The 14,203-nt window shown below is 53.3% G+C and overlaps 8 protein-coding genes across 8 annotated transcripts; 4 read left to right on the forward strand and 4 right to left on the reverse strand.

The window, feature by feature from the left end:
• Window positions 1–236: 236 nt before the first annotated feature.
• On the reverse strand, window positions 237–2,120 carry BDP81DRAFT_427261 (Emopamil binding protein-domain-containing protein). The gene is made up of 5 exons (XM_060590341.1): window positions 1,414–2,120; window positions 1,329–1,355; window positions 1,140–1,276; window positions 848–1,082; window positions 237–785 (listed from the first exon to the last, which is right to left on the reverse strand). The coding sequence occupies exons 1-5, from the start codon at window positions 1,634–1,636 to the stop codon at window positions 637–639; spliced, it is 771 nt and encodes a 256-aa protein (XP_060445938.1). The 5' UTR covers window positions 1,637–2,120; the 3' UTR covers window positions 237–636.
• Window positions 2,121–2,238: 118 nt separating this feature from the next.
• Window positions 2,239–3,131, forward strand: BDP81DRAFT_373842 (uncharacterized protein; the record flags this gene model as incomplete). Its single annotated transcript, XM_060586682.1, has 2 exons — window positions 2,239–2,563; window positions 2,626–3,131. The coding sequence occupies exons 1-2, from the start codon at window positions 2,443–2,445 to the stop codon at window positions 3,129–3,131; spliced, it is 627 nt and encodes a 208-aa protein (XP_060445939.1). The 5' UTR covers window positions 2,239–2,442.
• Window positions 3,132–3,219: 88 nt separating this feature from the next.
• On the reverse strand, window positions 3,220–3,699 carry BDP81DRAFT_460872 (uncharacterized protein; the record flags this gene model as incomplete). Its single annotated transcript, XM_060593698.1, has 1 exon — window positions 3,220–3,699. The coding sequence occupies one exon, from the start codon at window positions 3,697–3,699 to the stop codon at window positions 3,220–3,222; it is 480 nt and encodes a 159-aa protein (XP_060445940.1).
• A 1,587-nt stretch (window positions 3,700–5,286) lies between these two features.
• On the forward strand, window positions 5,287–7,819 carry BDP81DRAFT_460873 (tetratricopeptide; the record flags this gene model as incomplete). Its single annotated transcript, XM_060593699.1, has 2 exons — window positions 5,287–7,689; window positions 7,745–7,819. The coding sequence occupies 2 exons, from the start codon at window positions 5,287–5,289 to the stop codon at window positions 7,817–7,819; spliced, it is 2,478 nt and encodes an 825-aa protein (XP_060445941.1).
• A 1,814-nt stretch (window positions 7,820–9,633) lies between these two features.
• BDP81DRAFT_318161 (histone-fold-containing protein) lies at window positions 9,634–9,969 on the forward strand (the record flags this gene model as incomplete). The annotated part of the gene is made up of 2 exons (XM_060584333.1): window positions 9,634–9,748; window positions 9,806–9,969. Coding segments are annotated over 2 exons (279 nt in total), but the record flags the coding sequence as incomplete, so codon positions are not given.
• A 317-nt stretch (window positions 9,970–10,286) lies between these two features.
• Window positions 10,287–11,179, reverse strand: BDP81DRAFT_222604 (Sedlin). The gene is made up of 2 exons (XM_060582815.1): window positions 10,856–11,179; window positions 10,287–10,689 (listed from the first exon to the last, which is right to left on the reverse strand). The coding sequence occupies exons 1-2, from the start codon at window positions 11,038–11,040 to the stop codon at window positions 10,383–10,385; spliced, it is 492 nt and encodes a 163-aa protein (XP_060445943.1). The 5' UTR covers window positions 11,041–11,179; the 3' UTR covers window positions 10,287–10,382.
• Window positions 11,180–11,872: 693 nt separating this feature from the next.
• On the forward strand, window positions 11,873–12,327 carry BDP81DRAFT_318493 (mitochondrial ribosomal protein L31-domain-containing protein; the record flags this gene model as incomplete). Its single annotated transcript, XM_060584363.1, has 2 exons — window positions 11,873–12,152; window positions 12,275–12,327. The coding sequence occupies 2 exons, from the start codon at window positions 11,873–11,875 to the stop codon at window positions 12,325–12,327; spliced, it is 333 nt and encodes a 110-aa protein (XP_060445944.1).
• Window positions 12,328–12,850: 523 nt separating this feature from the next.
• On the reverse strand, window positions 12,851–13,518 carry BDP81DRAFT_318197 (RNA recognition domain-containing protein; the record flags this gene model as incomplete). Its single annotated transcript, XM_060584339.1, has 2 exons — window positions 12,851–13,357; window positions 13,453–13,518. 2 exons carry the CDS (start codon window positions 13,516–13,518, stop codon window positions 12,851–12,853), a joined length of 573 nt encoding a protein of 190 aa, XP_060445945.1.
• Window positions 13,519–14,203: the final 685 nt, after the last annotated feature.

Here is a 14,203-nt window from a genome sequence, read left to right on the forward strand (position 1 = left end):
TTACTTCTTAAAAGTTGGAAGCAGGTTGTGAGCGGGCTGGGTAGTGGTGGTGGTGGTCTGCCTCGCTTAGGGTGTCTGGGTGGGTGTTCGATTAGTGCTGACCGTCGAGCGACGGAGCTGCTCAGTCCAAAACGGTGCCTGACAGTTTGGGAACTTATGATCCTTGTTCCGTATTCTGGGCTATCCTTCGTCACCCAGTGATGGTAACCTACACCATCTTCACGATGCCGAGTGCCCATAGACAAGCCCTATGAGGGCCGGATTAGTAGTTGGGTCGGTGACGACCAGCGAATACCTGATGTTGTATGTTTTTGATTTTTGTTTTGTGAAGCTATCGTCGTTTGCTGCGGTTGGTGACGATGGGTGACTTGGGCGTAATCGGTGGGATTTGGTGGTGGCTAGCGGGGTAATTTTGCTTCTCCAACTAATCCGGTTCTCCAAATGTCATACTAGTGCCGGCCCGGGTTGCATTGAATGCCAAATCCATCAGGCCGTAAAGGGGCATAAGCTTACCCGAGGAAGAGTATCGAACGGTGAAGTTTCAGCTGGAACAGTCTCTCATAGCGTCATGAATCTATTCCACAACAAAGACTATCCGGCATGGCTAAACCACAATTCATACAGCCATCATAAAAGCTAATTTGTCTTCTTCTCCTCGTCCTTGGGCACATACGTCTGCCAAGATTTGTCACCCATAATGCCATCAATCCTGTTCAGCTTGACCACCACGTCCGCACGGTCTGTGAGGTGTCTCTTGATATGGACTGTGGTTTGATAGAGAATAACTAAGGAAGACCTGCGTCAGCACACAAAAGCGGACAAGAGGTGTGGAAGCATTATGACTTACTCGCAGGCACCACGACCCAAGGTGCATTGAAACCAATGTAGTAGACCCAAAAGTACAGGAACTCGGGTCTGCTGTGCGACACTCCGTTGGAATAGAACTCGATCAAGCTGGTTGAGTAGTAGAGCACGACGCCGTACAGATGCCCGACACTCATGATGATCTGAAAGGGATAACGCAACTGACTCCGCTTGGCAGTAGTGATGACGATGGCCCAGCAGAGGGGACCCCACACGAACTGGAATCTTGGTCAGCACTGGGCTCTTTCGCAATGCTAAAAAGCAGCAAAACTTACTACCGTGAAAGACTCAACACAGAGCATGAATGGATCGGAGGTCAGGTAGCGAGAGTCGGAGAGTGCATACTCCTTCCACAGCTGGCCGAAGAGATTTTGGTCGCTCGCGAGATGTCTGTGGTTCAGGATGAAGTATCCTATAGAAGCATTAGACTTGGACTAGAAGGAATCGAAGATTTGGGGACACACCTTCGAAGAAACAGTGAAGGAATCCGCCTGTGTAGATGAAATGATTAGCTAGAGTCGGACGATCGATGTTCTGAACACCACTCACAAAGAGCAAACCAAGCCACGGAAAGCTGGTCCGAGGCTGTCAGCTGAGGATAGGCGTTTCTAGCACCCATGACGGCAGTGAACACGACGGAAGATATTATGCTCCCGAAGAATAAGAGCAGGCCGAGGATGGAGTTCTTGTTGGCAACGTAGTGCGGCAGGGCAGCGGTGACTGGGTAGTAAGGATGCGCAAAGGCGGCGCTGGCGTCTGTCGAATTATCCATGTTGGGTTGGCGTTCAATACGATTATCTTGAGACTTTCCACGTGCGTAGAGTAACACGTTATTTCGAGTGTTCCCAGAGTTCCGTCGTCTTGTCTGTGAGGTGGCTGGAGTTGGGTTGGGTTTAGTTGAGAGGGGTTCCCCGTTCCTGAAGATCGCTTGAAGACTTGCCTGCCGAACCAGGGTCGAAGTTGCCTGATTAATGCCAGACACACCTTCCACTCAGCATCGGGCAACAACTACTGGCGTCCAGTTGTTTCTCAATGTGACGAGGCTGTCAAATTAATGTCTGGAAGGAATACTCAGGTTGTAGCCCGATTCTGTCTATTTCTTCGTGCAGAGGCAGGCATTACTGGGCTCACTTAGGTACCTAAGATGCACGGATCCCTTGCAACACTAGCACCTGCGAGTCCCTTGGGAATCTAGCGGTGCCTGATGGCTTTCTTCCTGGCTCTTGTTAGTATATATCAGTGCCACGATGCAGAGAAATTGAAAAGCTGGAATCAGCTTCATCAATGCTCTCGAAATGGGATGAACTATGAGGTGGAAGTGGCCGCCCTGCCCTACCACGGTAGCTTGTCGTATCCGAATAAGGAAACCGGACCGCTGATCTTCCGCTGCTCGGGGGCCGCCCGCTGCAGACAGCCGCTCCTTACCGCCAACTATTCAACTTCGTGACAAGCTTATCCGTACTCGCATCCTCCCAAACGACTTCATTCTTAACCCGGAAAACGCCTCACTGACTTGCCTCAACACACGTTTTGAGCCGGACCTTCAGCCGATCATTTTACCCAGACTAGATACTCAACATGGGTGACGTTCCAGTTGAGGAGGCACCTTTCCCGCTCACAGACGTTGATAAGTGGGTCCTCTCACAGACAGATGAGGAGTTTAAAAAGCATGACTGGGAAGAGCTCAAAGAGATCATTGGTAAGCGCATTTGCCTTGTATCTTTATGGAAGTTAGGTTTCAAAAGCCTAATCAGACACCAGATACAAACAAGCTCGAGGTTTTGAAGCGAAAGCCATCAGACCTTCGTCGATACATGAAATGGACGGCCGAGACCAAGGCGGAGTACGGCTCCATGACCAAATTCCTTCTCACCAACCGCCTGCCCAAACCTTGGGGTGAGCCGCCTTTCACCCCCAAGTCCATCGTGCCTTTTGAGGATCCTTCCGACTACCGAGTTCTCGTGAACGACTGGCCGTATGGACTTGACCCGGGCATCACCCATATCGTGGTCTGGTCGCGTGCCATCATCCCTACTGACCCTGACACCGGGGACATGACAGTAGAGAGCAGACGCACTGTCCAGGATTTCATTGACAGATACTTTGTCAAAACTCTTGGTGATGTCGGAGAAGACAGGGTTGTCTGGTTCAAGAACTGGGTCGCCCTTCAGAGCGTCCGGGCCTTGGAGCACATCCACGTGCTGGTGCGAGACGCCGACCCAGAAGTCATCAGGAAGTGGTCTGAGGAGCAATCCTGGCACAGATAAGACCTAGTCGCCGCAATCTCGATAGAAGACTATAGACATCTTTTGGCTCGTAGCACGGCGTCCTAGGCAGTACAGGATGTGACTTTGACTATGCGGCTCGACGCTGTCTTCTGTTGGCGGGCGGGGCGGGCTCGTCGCTGTTCGCAGCACCCATCTGGGCCATACGCTTGCCAGCTCCGAGCAAGCCGTATCCAGCGTATACGCCGTAAGCGGGCACGGCGAGCCATAGGAACCAACCCCAGTTGCCGAACAAGATGACAATAACGACGGAGGCCCAAGTAACCCATACGACGTCGAACATGTACTCGGTCAACCCGGCGGCGGCCAAGTCCTCACCAGAGGTCTTGAGGCCTCCTCCCACGTCATACTTGGGACGTCCAGATTTCTCGAGAACGTACTCGCAGATCAAGGCCGGAGCGGAGAGCAGGACGAACCAGAAGAGAGACCGGGACTTGAAGATGAAGTAGAATATGAGAAATGCGACGTTGACAACGGCGGAACCGATATGGAGGTTGTTCAAGGTGGTGGCGTTGGATTTGGCCCTGTCCTTCTTTGCCTTTTGCGCCATGGTGGATGTTGCTGAGGGATGTTTCGTGGGGAAAGAACTTGGATGCAAGGTATGCCGATAGAAGGCCTCGAGAACGTGAGTGAGGTCAAGTTAATTAAGTTAATGATGTCGGTCTTCAAAGGTGGGGTCCAACGTTCCTGTGAGTAAAAGACAGGTTGCGGCCTGGCTGGAATTGAGGCTGAAAGGATGGAAGGTGACGAAATTCCAGAGAAGCAATTGAGGCGGATGGCTGATGGTGTGGCTCAGGCGCGGCGGGACCCAATGGAACGGGCAGACGGCGAGAAGTGGATCCCCGGGAATGGAAGCGAACAGTGGCGGGTAAAATGTCTCTGGCGCAAGGGGAAGGAAGGCACGGGGGAGGCGTTGCGACTGCGACTGCGACTGCAAGTTGTAATGGAACTGTGGACGACCAGGCAGGTGGGGGGCTGGCGGCAGGGGAGGGGGGTTGGTAGGCGCTTCTTCCGGTCGGGTTGCTGGGCAAAGACGACGGTGGTCGCTGAGGTATCGTATGGGCCAATCAGATTTGTAGTATCACCACACCAAGCGCGACCTAAGGAAGGAAACGCCGCAGTCAGGTCAACACACCATCGTCCAGACTTGGACAAGAGACGCTGACTGGACATGCACAGTAAATGGCAAGCCGCAACATGGCCTTGGATCTGGACCTAAAGTGACACCTTCACGACCAACTCTACCTCTCTCTCCCCTTCCCTCCTGCCATCCCACGCAGAGTGCACGGCTGATCTGGCCTGACGTCTGTTGATCTGACGAGCTACGGAGAATTCTCACTTCGCTGACTCTCAGTCTCGTCCGTCTCCCGCCTCCCGTCTGGCTGTTTCCCTCTGGACAGCACCCCTCCACCTCCTCCCCTCCGTCCTATTCAGTTCCTCTTCACTCGTTCTCTGGGTGCTGTGTCCATCTCGCTGCATTGTCTTTGCGACCAATTTTGCTTTTTTGTTTTTTTTTGGTATGCTCTGTTTAGTCAGTCAGATGGACCGCGAGTTTTGTCTTGTGTTGCTGCAAAGAGCCGATACTGCTGCACTTTGACTGAGTTCACTCACTGCCTGTCGCCGAGCCCAAACAAAAATCCACGGGGACCCACCACGCAACGAACGCCTTCTTCGCTCCGACAGGCAACAATCCGCAAACTGCCCATTGAACCACCTCTACGACCTTACGATCCTCGCCGTCGCCTTTTGCAGCACTTACCGATTCAATTCGACCTTGCACTCTTCGCCTCCCGCTGCTCTTTAATTGTTAATCCTCAACCATCTGTCGACAAGAACGCGCTTCCAGCACCCTTGCTGCTCTCGGCCTCAGGCTCTGCGCGAACGCCCACCTCGAAATTCACGGACGCAACTTTTTGCGCCTGCACACAATCCCATACCCAAGCTCGACAGAGCCCGACCAACGCCTCTCGACCAAAGCTGCACGTCCAGTGCATCGGGTCGCTACTGTGTACCGCGATTTCCAGCCTTCAATTTCGACAGTTGTTGCACCACCCGCGAGATCTCATGGCCATAAACTGCCGTGGACGTTAACCCTCCTCCACCGAACCGCCCACCTCTTTTCACCTACCCACCGAGAATGGCGCCCACGAGTGCGGCCATAACAGGGCTGCTACGGCAGGTAGTCTACTACCATGTCGACAACAGTGCCTACGAGAATGCCCTCTTTTTCGCCGAGAGGCTAAGCGCCCAAGATCCCAAGTCGAGCGAGTCTGCACATCTCCTGGCTCTATGCCACCTCCGCCTCGGTGACCACCGAACTGCCTTCGAAGTCAGCAGGCCATCGGCTTCCCGTGGGACGAATCTGGGTGCCGCCTGGGTATTTGCGCACGCATGCGTCAAAATGGAACGATACAAAGACGGCATCAATGCCCTAGAAAAAGCTCGGGAGAAGTGGATCGGCAAGACGAACATGGGCAAGCACACCACCTCGACTCGCTCGCTCTACCCAGACGAAGCTGCGGTTCTGTGTTTACTAGGAAAGCTGTACCGGGCGTACGATGACAAGCGGAGGGCAATCGAATGTTTCGAGACTGCAGTGAGAGTCAACCCTTTCATGTGGGATGCCTTTCAGGCCCTTAGCGACATGGGCGTTAAACTGCGCGTACCAAATATTTTCCAGGTCACCGATCCTCTCGTTCATTGTTTTGAACAGGAGCAGGGAGTGTTACCCCAGGAGCCTAAGGAGAGCTCGGCAAATTCCTTCGAGCCCAAACGACCTCCGATTCGTTCAACGGCGGACTCATCTGACCCCTTTAACCTTCACCGATCCTCTACATATCAGGATATGCCTTATAGCGCCAACGTCTTCTCCGCGGAAGCAGAGGAGAATGATTTCATGTCAAAAATCACAGCAGCAAGATCTAGGCTAGCCCCACCATCCACGAGTAACGGTGAGCTCGATCTCATGGAGACACCTACCGGCCCAGTGTCCATGCCAGAGGTTCCTACTATGCGTTCAGCTTTCGGCGCTGCGGAGCCACCACAGGCGCCGCCACGGAGGACAAGAACAGCTCAGGCCGTGGATCCCGGCTTTTTGGAGGCCCCACCAAAGATGAGCTACAAATTAGGTGCCAAAAGAAGCACCAGAAGCCAAGACAAGGATTCAGTCGAGCTGCATTCCGACGCTGGGACCGGAACTCTGCGGTCGACCATGGCACCTACGGAGCGGAAGAGGACGGTTTCGGGCCACCCGGTATCTAGGCAACACTCCGAAGAAGCCAACGCTCCTGCACAACGGAGAAGTGCCAGGCTTAACATGTTTAACAAACCCTCAATTGCCAAAGCGAATTCCGGCGCTGCTACCATCGGCGCCGCTGCAACTCGTGAGCTGAAGAAGGCTAGACCCCAGATCTCACGGATAATGCGACCTGGCTCTAGTGGCTCCAGTGTTGGTAGGGTCGTGAGCGGCAACCGTAAGCCGGTCGAAGACAGTGGTATGGATGTCGACCACGCCGAGACCACTCGTGTGAGAGAGCCTCATGCGGTGCAGCACGCCGTACCGAAAGCCGTCTCACACGAACTCGACAACGTCAGGATTGAGGAAGCTTTGAGATGGGTTATGGAGTTGCTCAAGAAATTCGCCTCTGGATACTACTCACTCAAAGCTTTCCGGTGCCAGGAGGCCCTGCAATTCTACGCTTCTTTACCTCGAAGCCAGCAAGATACACCTTGGGTGTTGGCGCAAATGGGCCGAGCGCATCACGAACAAGGGTCATACAAAGACGCCGAAAAGTACTTCAGAAAACTGCGTGTGGTGGCGCCTACGCGGATGGATGACATGGAAATCTACTCGACAATTCTTTGGCATCTCAAGCGGGAGACGGACTTGTCCTTCTTGGCTCATGAGCTGGTCGATGCCGACTGGACATCTCCACAAGCCTGGTGCGCTCTTGGCAATGCCTGGTCGTTGGCAAGAGAGCATGAAATGGCTCTGCGTTGCTTTAAGCGAGCGACGCAGCTAAATCCCAAGTTTGCATATGCTTTCACGCTTCAAGGCCACGAGCACGTCGCCAACGAAGAATACGAAAAGGCTCTCAGCGCCTTCCGGAAGGCTGTCACGGCGGACCGACGTCATTACAACGCCTACTATGGCATTGGCCAGGTCTTTGAGAAACTCGGCAACTACGAAAAGGCTTACGTTCACTTCCATACGGCATCCGATATCAACCCGACCAATGCCGTTCTCATTTGCCGTATTGGGGCGATCCTGGAAAGGCAGAAGCAAATGATAGCCGCGCTACAGTTCTATACCAAAGCCACAGACCTGGCGCCACGAGCACCCATAGTACGGTACAAAAAGGCACGCGCGCTGATGAGTCTGGGCAAGGTAGATCTTGCGGAGAAAGAGTTGCTCATTTTGAGGGATGTAGCCCCTGATGAGGCCATGGTGCACTTTTTACTTGGCAAGTTGTACAGAAGCCTCAATGAAAAGCAGATGGCGGTACGGGCTTTCAGCAATGCTCTTGCTTTAGATCCAAAGGTAAGATTCCCGGTCCAGCTAGCAAGGCAGACACTTGAGCTAACGATCTGAGCAGGCGAGTCAGTCGATCAAGGATGCCATCGAGAGTATCGAGGATGACGTGGGCATGGAAGACTCCATGATGACATAGGATGACAGGATGAAGAAGGTTGTCTTCGACTGAGGCTGTTTTGCCCTATCCACAGGAGCGGGATGGTGTCCGCGATTGTACATGCGTTTTCTGTGGGCGGTGCGAGAATTGGCAACGAGTCCGGGTTCCCACGACGAGACGAGAGCGAGTTTGGCCAAGCTTTGAATTTGGGCATGGTATAACAGCACGACGATACGGATTCATGTTGCATGCTGCATGGCATCGGCGTTTAGGAAAGTAAAGCAGGGTTGCATATTGGCTTGGGGAGGGCTCAAAGGATGACCCTCTTGTATATTAGCGCCCTATGAGGCGCCGCAGTAGTGGCTGAAACGACAGATCGATGGCCATGAAAAGTAATGCATTACCTAACCTGATTAGTCTGTACTCTGTAATGTCTGGTATGCATGTGGCAAAAGTGAGTGAGAGTTAGGTAAAGAAACGCGACAGGTGCGAGTGTCCTAATCAATCCAGGTCTGTCAAGTGACAGTTTGGTCACTACCTGCCTACCACCTTAACTGCGGCAGATCATCAAGGTCTAGACCAATGATCCATGTCGCGTCAGATCTAGGCTGGGTATGCTCTAGAGTCTAGCCAGATCAAAAGGAGGGACGAACGTCATATCTTGTCGAGGCCCTGAGCTGTCAAAATCTCCTAAGAAAGGCCATTACCCCAGGTTTAAGGTCATGAGCTGGGTCGCTGCCTCGATCTCGTTAAATTCCCACGAGGTCTTATGTGAATCGCCAGAGGAGGGGGTTATTTAACTTGAGCTACCTTACAGCCTACGGGGCTTTCCTTGCATGAACACCCAGCGGCGGGGAGAAAACGAAAAGCCTGACCAATCCAAAATAAGTCTGACTGGGCAAAGGAAGGCGAAAGCGGACGACAGATCGGGAGCGGCAGTGGCAGAGTGCAGGAAGAAATCCATTGCTGACGCGTGACCTTATCAGACCGCGACAATGGGTAAATGGGCTCGGAAGTGGAAAGAGAGCTCGGACCAGTCATAATTCACCCGCACTTGCCTTGAGTCCTTGACCTCTCTGCTTTTGGCAACCAACACACCCCTGCTTTCGACGGCTCTTTCTGCTTGGCCCGGGCCCCTTGGTGTTTCCCCGACTAGAAAAATGAAAAATAGAAGCCGTGCACGTTCCACCCCCACTCAACAATGCGTCCATAACAAAAAAGCGCGCCTGTCAAAACAGCCGTTCGTTAAGCAGCAATGTCAGCCAAAGACTCCCCTAGCGGAAAATAGAGGACAATTGCCGGTTTTTCAGAAAATAAAGAGCACTCACCAAATCGGGACTAGCCTACTGATCCCATCAGCGCCTGCCGCACCACACAATCAGTAACCATCCCCCCGGACTTGCAGCACCGCCTTATTTATTCTTTACCCCCCTCAGCTACCTCTTCTTTCCCCCATTCCCACTCTTCTCTTTTCCCACACCCAGTGTATCCATCACCACCAACTTTCAACGTCATCAAACGACACGTCTTTATCGAGACGCTTATTCCATCCACTTAAGCATCTACTTCAACAAACTCATTCAATATGACTGGACGTAAGTTGCATCTCCTATTTACCTATTTGACCTTCCTGTTTGTCGCAGTGTCGTGGCGCGTCTCGAGTGTGGCGTAACCCCGCGGTTTAATGGATGAGGCTCAGTTGGTATGCGTATCTGCTTTCAATACGCGTCTCAACCTCATCCATCGCGGATACGCGTCTCTTGTCGCATCACGTCCTCGACTTAGAGTCTCTATTTTCCTGGTTGCCATCATGATACTAACGTCTCCCAGGCGGCAAGGGCGGCAAGGGCCTCGGAAAGGGTGGCGCCAAGCGTCACCGCAAGATTTTGCGTGACAACATTCAGGGTATCACCAAGCCCGCTATCCGCCGTCTCGCACGTCGTGGTGGTGTCAAGCGTATTTCTGCCAGTAAGTTCACGCAACTACGTCTCTACTCAACGGTCTGCTAACATACCTCGCTCTTAGTGATCTACGAGGAGACCCGTGGTGTCCTCAAGTCCTTCCTCGAGGGTGTCATCCGTGACGCCGTCACCTACACTGAGCACGCCAAGCGCAAGACCGTCACCTCCCTGGACGTCGTCTACGCCCTCAAGCGCCAGGGCCGTACCCTGTACGGTTTCGGTGGTTAAGCGTATCACTTCGATGGTTGCTTTGCCTCTTGCGCGGCTCGGATGCCATGGCGCCGTGGAATCTAGGCTGCTGATGGGCAGGCTCTCGTTGTGGATTCATTGGTCTTTTCAACGGTAATGGGGGATATGGATACATCACGTTGATTTATGGCGTTTGGGAATCACGAGACTCTGGGAATGATAGTGCTCTCATGGCGTCGATAGGCAGACGCATTGTCTGAAATGGAACACCAACCAACATGGTGACTTGAACACAACACACAGTCTTTGCTCCCTGAACGTGGTTAAATCGTGACTTGGGTCTTGTTTACGTTTTATGAAGTGATCCACTATGAATACGGCAAGCAGTCTAGGCTGCGACGTTCGTGTGACTGAATCTATTCCACATTATTTCCCCTAACACCCAAGGTGAACTAAAGATATTTCCTCCCCGCAGCCGCCACCCGTGACCTAAACACGGGACTCTTGACTTCCATGTTGACCCGGTAAAACGGACTCATGATGGCCTTAACCCAGTTCTCGTACACCTCTTGGAAGAAGTTCTTGATGGCCTCCTCGGTCGCGGGGCTGGTGGGGTTGGCGCCGATGGCCGTCGACGAGCGCGACGACGCCGTGGTGGAGGGCGCCGAGGGCTGGTGCAGGAGGAGGAACTTGACGTTGCCTGCCGTGACGAAGCAGGAGACGTAGTTGTTGAAGAACTTGTCTACGATTTTGAGGTACCTGTGTGTTTGGAGGGTTGGTGTCAGCATGCTTGTGTGTGTGTGTGTGTGTGTGTGTGTCTATCCTAGGTCGTCTTTTGATCGCGAGGCAAGCTTGCCATGGGCAGTCTGGGAAGTAGAGCCCATTTGAAGCGGGATGTTAGAGGGAGTAGGAGGTGAATTTTTACATTTGCCCCTGCGCCCACTGCACTTCCTCCACGATATCCAGACTACTGTGCAGGATGAACTGGTTCAGGTGGCGGACCTGCTCGTTGAAGCGCGACTGGCCGTCGCCGCCTTGTTTGGAGGTGCCGAATTCGTATTCGAAGAGGGGGTTGTCTTGCGTGCCGACGATGGCGAAGTAGTACGACATTGTTGTGTGTATTTGTGTGTTGTAAAGTGTGCGCGCGGGCGTCCTCCTTTTTGCCTATATCTATCTCTCTTCTCAAGCAATATCTATCACCCTGCACGAGGTGTGTGGACGGCCCTGCTCAGGAGTTTGGCTTCGAGGTTTCCGATGCGCTTCTTCGGGTTCGAGGTACGGGAGGATGTATGCGGCTTTCGTGGGAAGATGATCTGAATGAGACCGTCGGATAGATAGCGTTCGCTTGGGTACAAGGAGTTTGTCGACGTGGGAAGCAAGGGGGGTATCTCGAGAAATCGCTGGAGCTTCGGTTCGTGATGTTGCGCCTCTGGCCTCTCACCGAGTTCCCGCTGCAGCGACAGCGACAGCTAACACCTAGAAACCTTGGCGCAGGGCCCGCGGGGCGGGCTGGCGGGCCTGCAGGACGCAGTGGAGACTCTGGTCCTCTCGGGTGGTACATGGGAAATTCCGCACGAGCAGAGAGCCAACCAATTGAGTTCTTCGAATGCTCTCCACTCTTAATCGGCTTTCGAAGCTCCAAAATTTCCCTGGGAAGGCGTCTGCATCGAATGGTTTTGTTCGTCAATGTAGGAGAGGTATCGAAGCTCCTGAGCTGCATAACCGACGACGACCGAAACGACGACGTACCGCGAGGCAGCACGATATACGACACGTCCGGGGAGAGGATAAATTCAACACCAGGGACCTAGTCCATCCGAATTCGGGGCACCGAATCGAACCCGAACGAAGCAGCCCTCTTCACGACCGGAGCATCGCAGCTCGACACTCAATCCACCTTCCTGACTCTCCCATACACGTCACACACACACACACATCCAAAATGTTCGGCGCTTTCCGCATGACCTCCCCGCTCTCGAGCGGTCTGCTTTGGAAGATCCCCTGGCGGCTCTCCAAGTTCCAGAAGCGCCGCCACCGCGAGCGCCTCCGCGCCGTCGACGACGTGATTGCGACGGTGGATGCCGCGCTGGCGAAGAAGGGCGAGACGGTGGCCGCGCTGGAGCGGTGGAAGGCTGAGATGCCGACCGAGGCGGAGATGTTGCCGAAGGACAAGTATACCATGTTTGATCGCAAGGAGAAGAAGTACCGCAAGGGCATTCACAGTATGTTTCCTCTCTCGCTCTCTTTTCTCGTTGCTTGCCACCATCGTGTGATGTGCTGGCTTTGGGAGAAACCGTGATATATGAAATCGAGGGGTGTTGAGCTGACATTGGGTCTTTTGCAGAACTTCCCAAGTGGACGAGAGTTTCGCAGAGATTGAACCCGCCGGGTTACTAAACTACCAGAGCCATGTCAGAGGCATTTGGCCTGGCAAGATGGGCGGCGAGAAACTTGGAACAGAGGGAATGGCTACGGCCCTTGTACGAATATGTACTCTACGCAACCCGAAGCTGAGGGAGAGGAGGAGATCCAACGGACCGCTGCCGTTGCAGTGAACAGGAGCAGACGAAACAGCTTCTCTGTATATTATAGCATCTGCTTTGGGGCTCATGAGACAAAACCACACTTTGTACGGCTGATTAGGAAGTTGAATGTGAGATTAACCAAAAGGACAAAGTCCAGTCACGCAGCCAAGTATTACAATCGGTTTGATGTCCATGATTGTGTCATATTGAGGGTATCGATTCCCCGAAGCCTGCCTAGTATTTGCAAAAGCTTTGTTTCCCACTCTCTGAAGTAGAGTCTCTCGTTCTCTTTTTTTCTTCCCACGTCTCACTTGCTTTTGATGTCGTCCCCTGACGGACAAAGAAGAAGCTCCCCAGTCCCAATCCCAGTAAACATACACGCACACCCTCTACGCTCATCGCGACTCCTCATACTCGCCCATGCGATCATCCCGATCCCTCTGCATCTGAATCGCCCTACCATGCCCACCGCGCCCTTCGTCAAAGTCCTCACGGTACTCATCCCGCACCTGTCCACCGCTCTTGCCGCGACCGTACTGTCTTCCTTCCTCAAAGCCCGGATCGAGATCGGTGCGGATGACGCGCTCGTCGAGCTTGGTGCCGCCGATATACTTCATGCAATCCAGGGCGTCCTGGTGGGTGTAGTACTCGACGAAGCAGAAGCCGCAGGGGGTCTTGTTGAAGCGGTCGAGGCCCATGACGAGGCGCTTGATCTCGCCGCACTTTGAAAAGAGCTCGTAGACCTGCTCCTCGGTGGTGTAGAAGGAGAGGTTGCCGACGTAGAGGGTCGTCGCGGCGGCGAGGGGGTCCTCGGGGAGTGGCTCGTTCTTGGTGGCAGCTTCGTCTTCTGCGTCGCGGGCTTCGCGGGCGGCGTCGCGGGGGTCGTTTCTCCTGCGCTTGTTCTGTGAAGGTATGGAAGTTAGCTTCTGTTTGGGAATCGCCTCTTTCCTGCTTGGACGATTGGAGAGCAGCTCTGGGGGGACGAGAAGCTGCATACCCGGTTGTGGTAGTATGCGCTCGGCCTGTCGAGGCGATCTACTGTGTTTCTGTGCCGGACCTGCATTTTGAAGGGATTGGATGTTTGTGGTGGAGGACAATTGGTTCGTTGTCGATCGTGTAAGTGGGAATTGAAGGTCGAAGGTCTGAAGAAGCAGCACTTGCCGGTTTGAATCGAAAGGTACCAAGGTACCTCAGGCAGGCGCACCTTGCCAGTTACTTGATGGTCTGTGCGCGACGTTCACTTATGTCGTTGCTTCCAGGATCGTTCAACGTCACTTTGGAATTTCAATTGACAATACGGCTGAGTTTTTCCAATAAGCATCCTCCCCAGAGGCTTTTACTCACTCTTGACTTGAATTGAGAAGTGGCGATAGCTTCAGCAAAGTTAGGCAGAAGACTAGTACATGACTCCATCTCTTGGACCTCACCAAGCTGTGCCTTGGCCGGCCACAAGGCATTCACTGTTGTGAGCTCCAAACTATATTATTCATGAGAACATTCAGATATTCTATAATGTACTTCAGTAGATCTGAAGCCCGCACTATCTTGTTGGCAAGTCCATATAGTTGCCTACCTCAGGCACTGAAGCCCGAAGACTAACACGGTCCGTTGTCCAGTCGGTCTGATTGGCGCAGCGCAAATGCAGGTAGCGCCGGGAAAGCTCAAAGTGGGTCTCGGTGTGGCTGCTAGCAGCAACCGCGTTTTTTGACTAGGAATAATTCTAGAGACAAGCTCACCCAGCAAACACT

The sequence above is a fragment of the Colletotrichum phormii genome, assembly GCF_030913505.1.
Source record: "Colletotrichum phormii strain CBS 102054 chromosome Unknown BDP81scaffold_9, whole genome shotgun sequence".
NCBI classification, from domain to species: Eukaryota; Fungi; Ascomycota; class Sordariomycetes; order Glomerellales; family Glomerellaceae; genus Colletotrichum; species Colletotrichum phormii.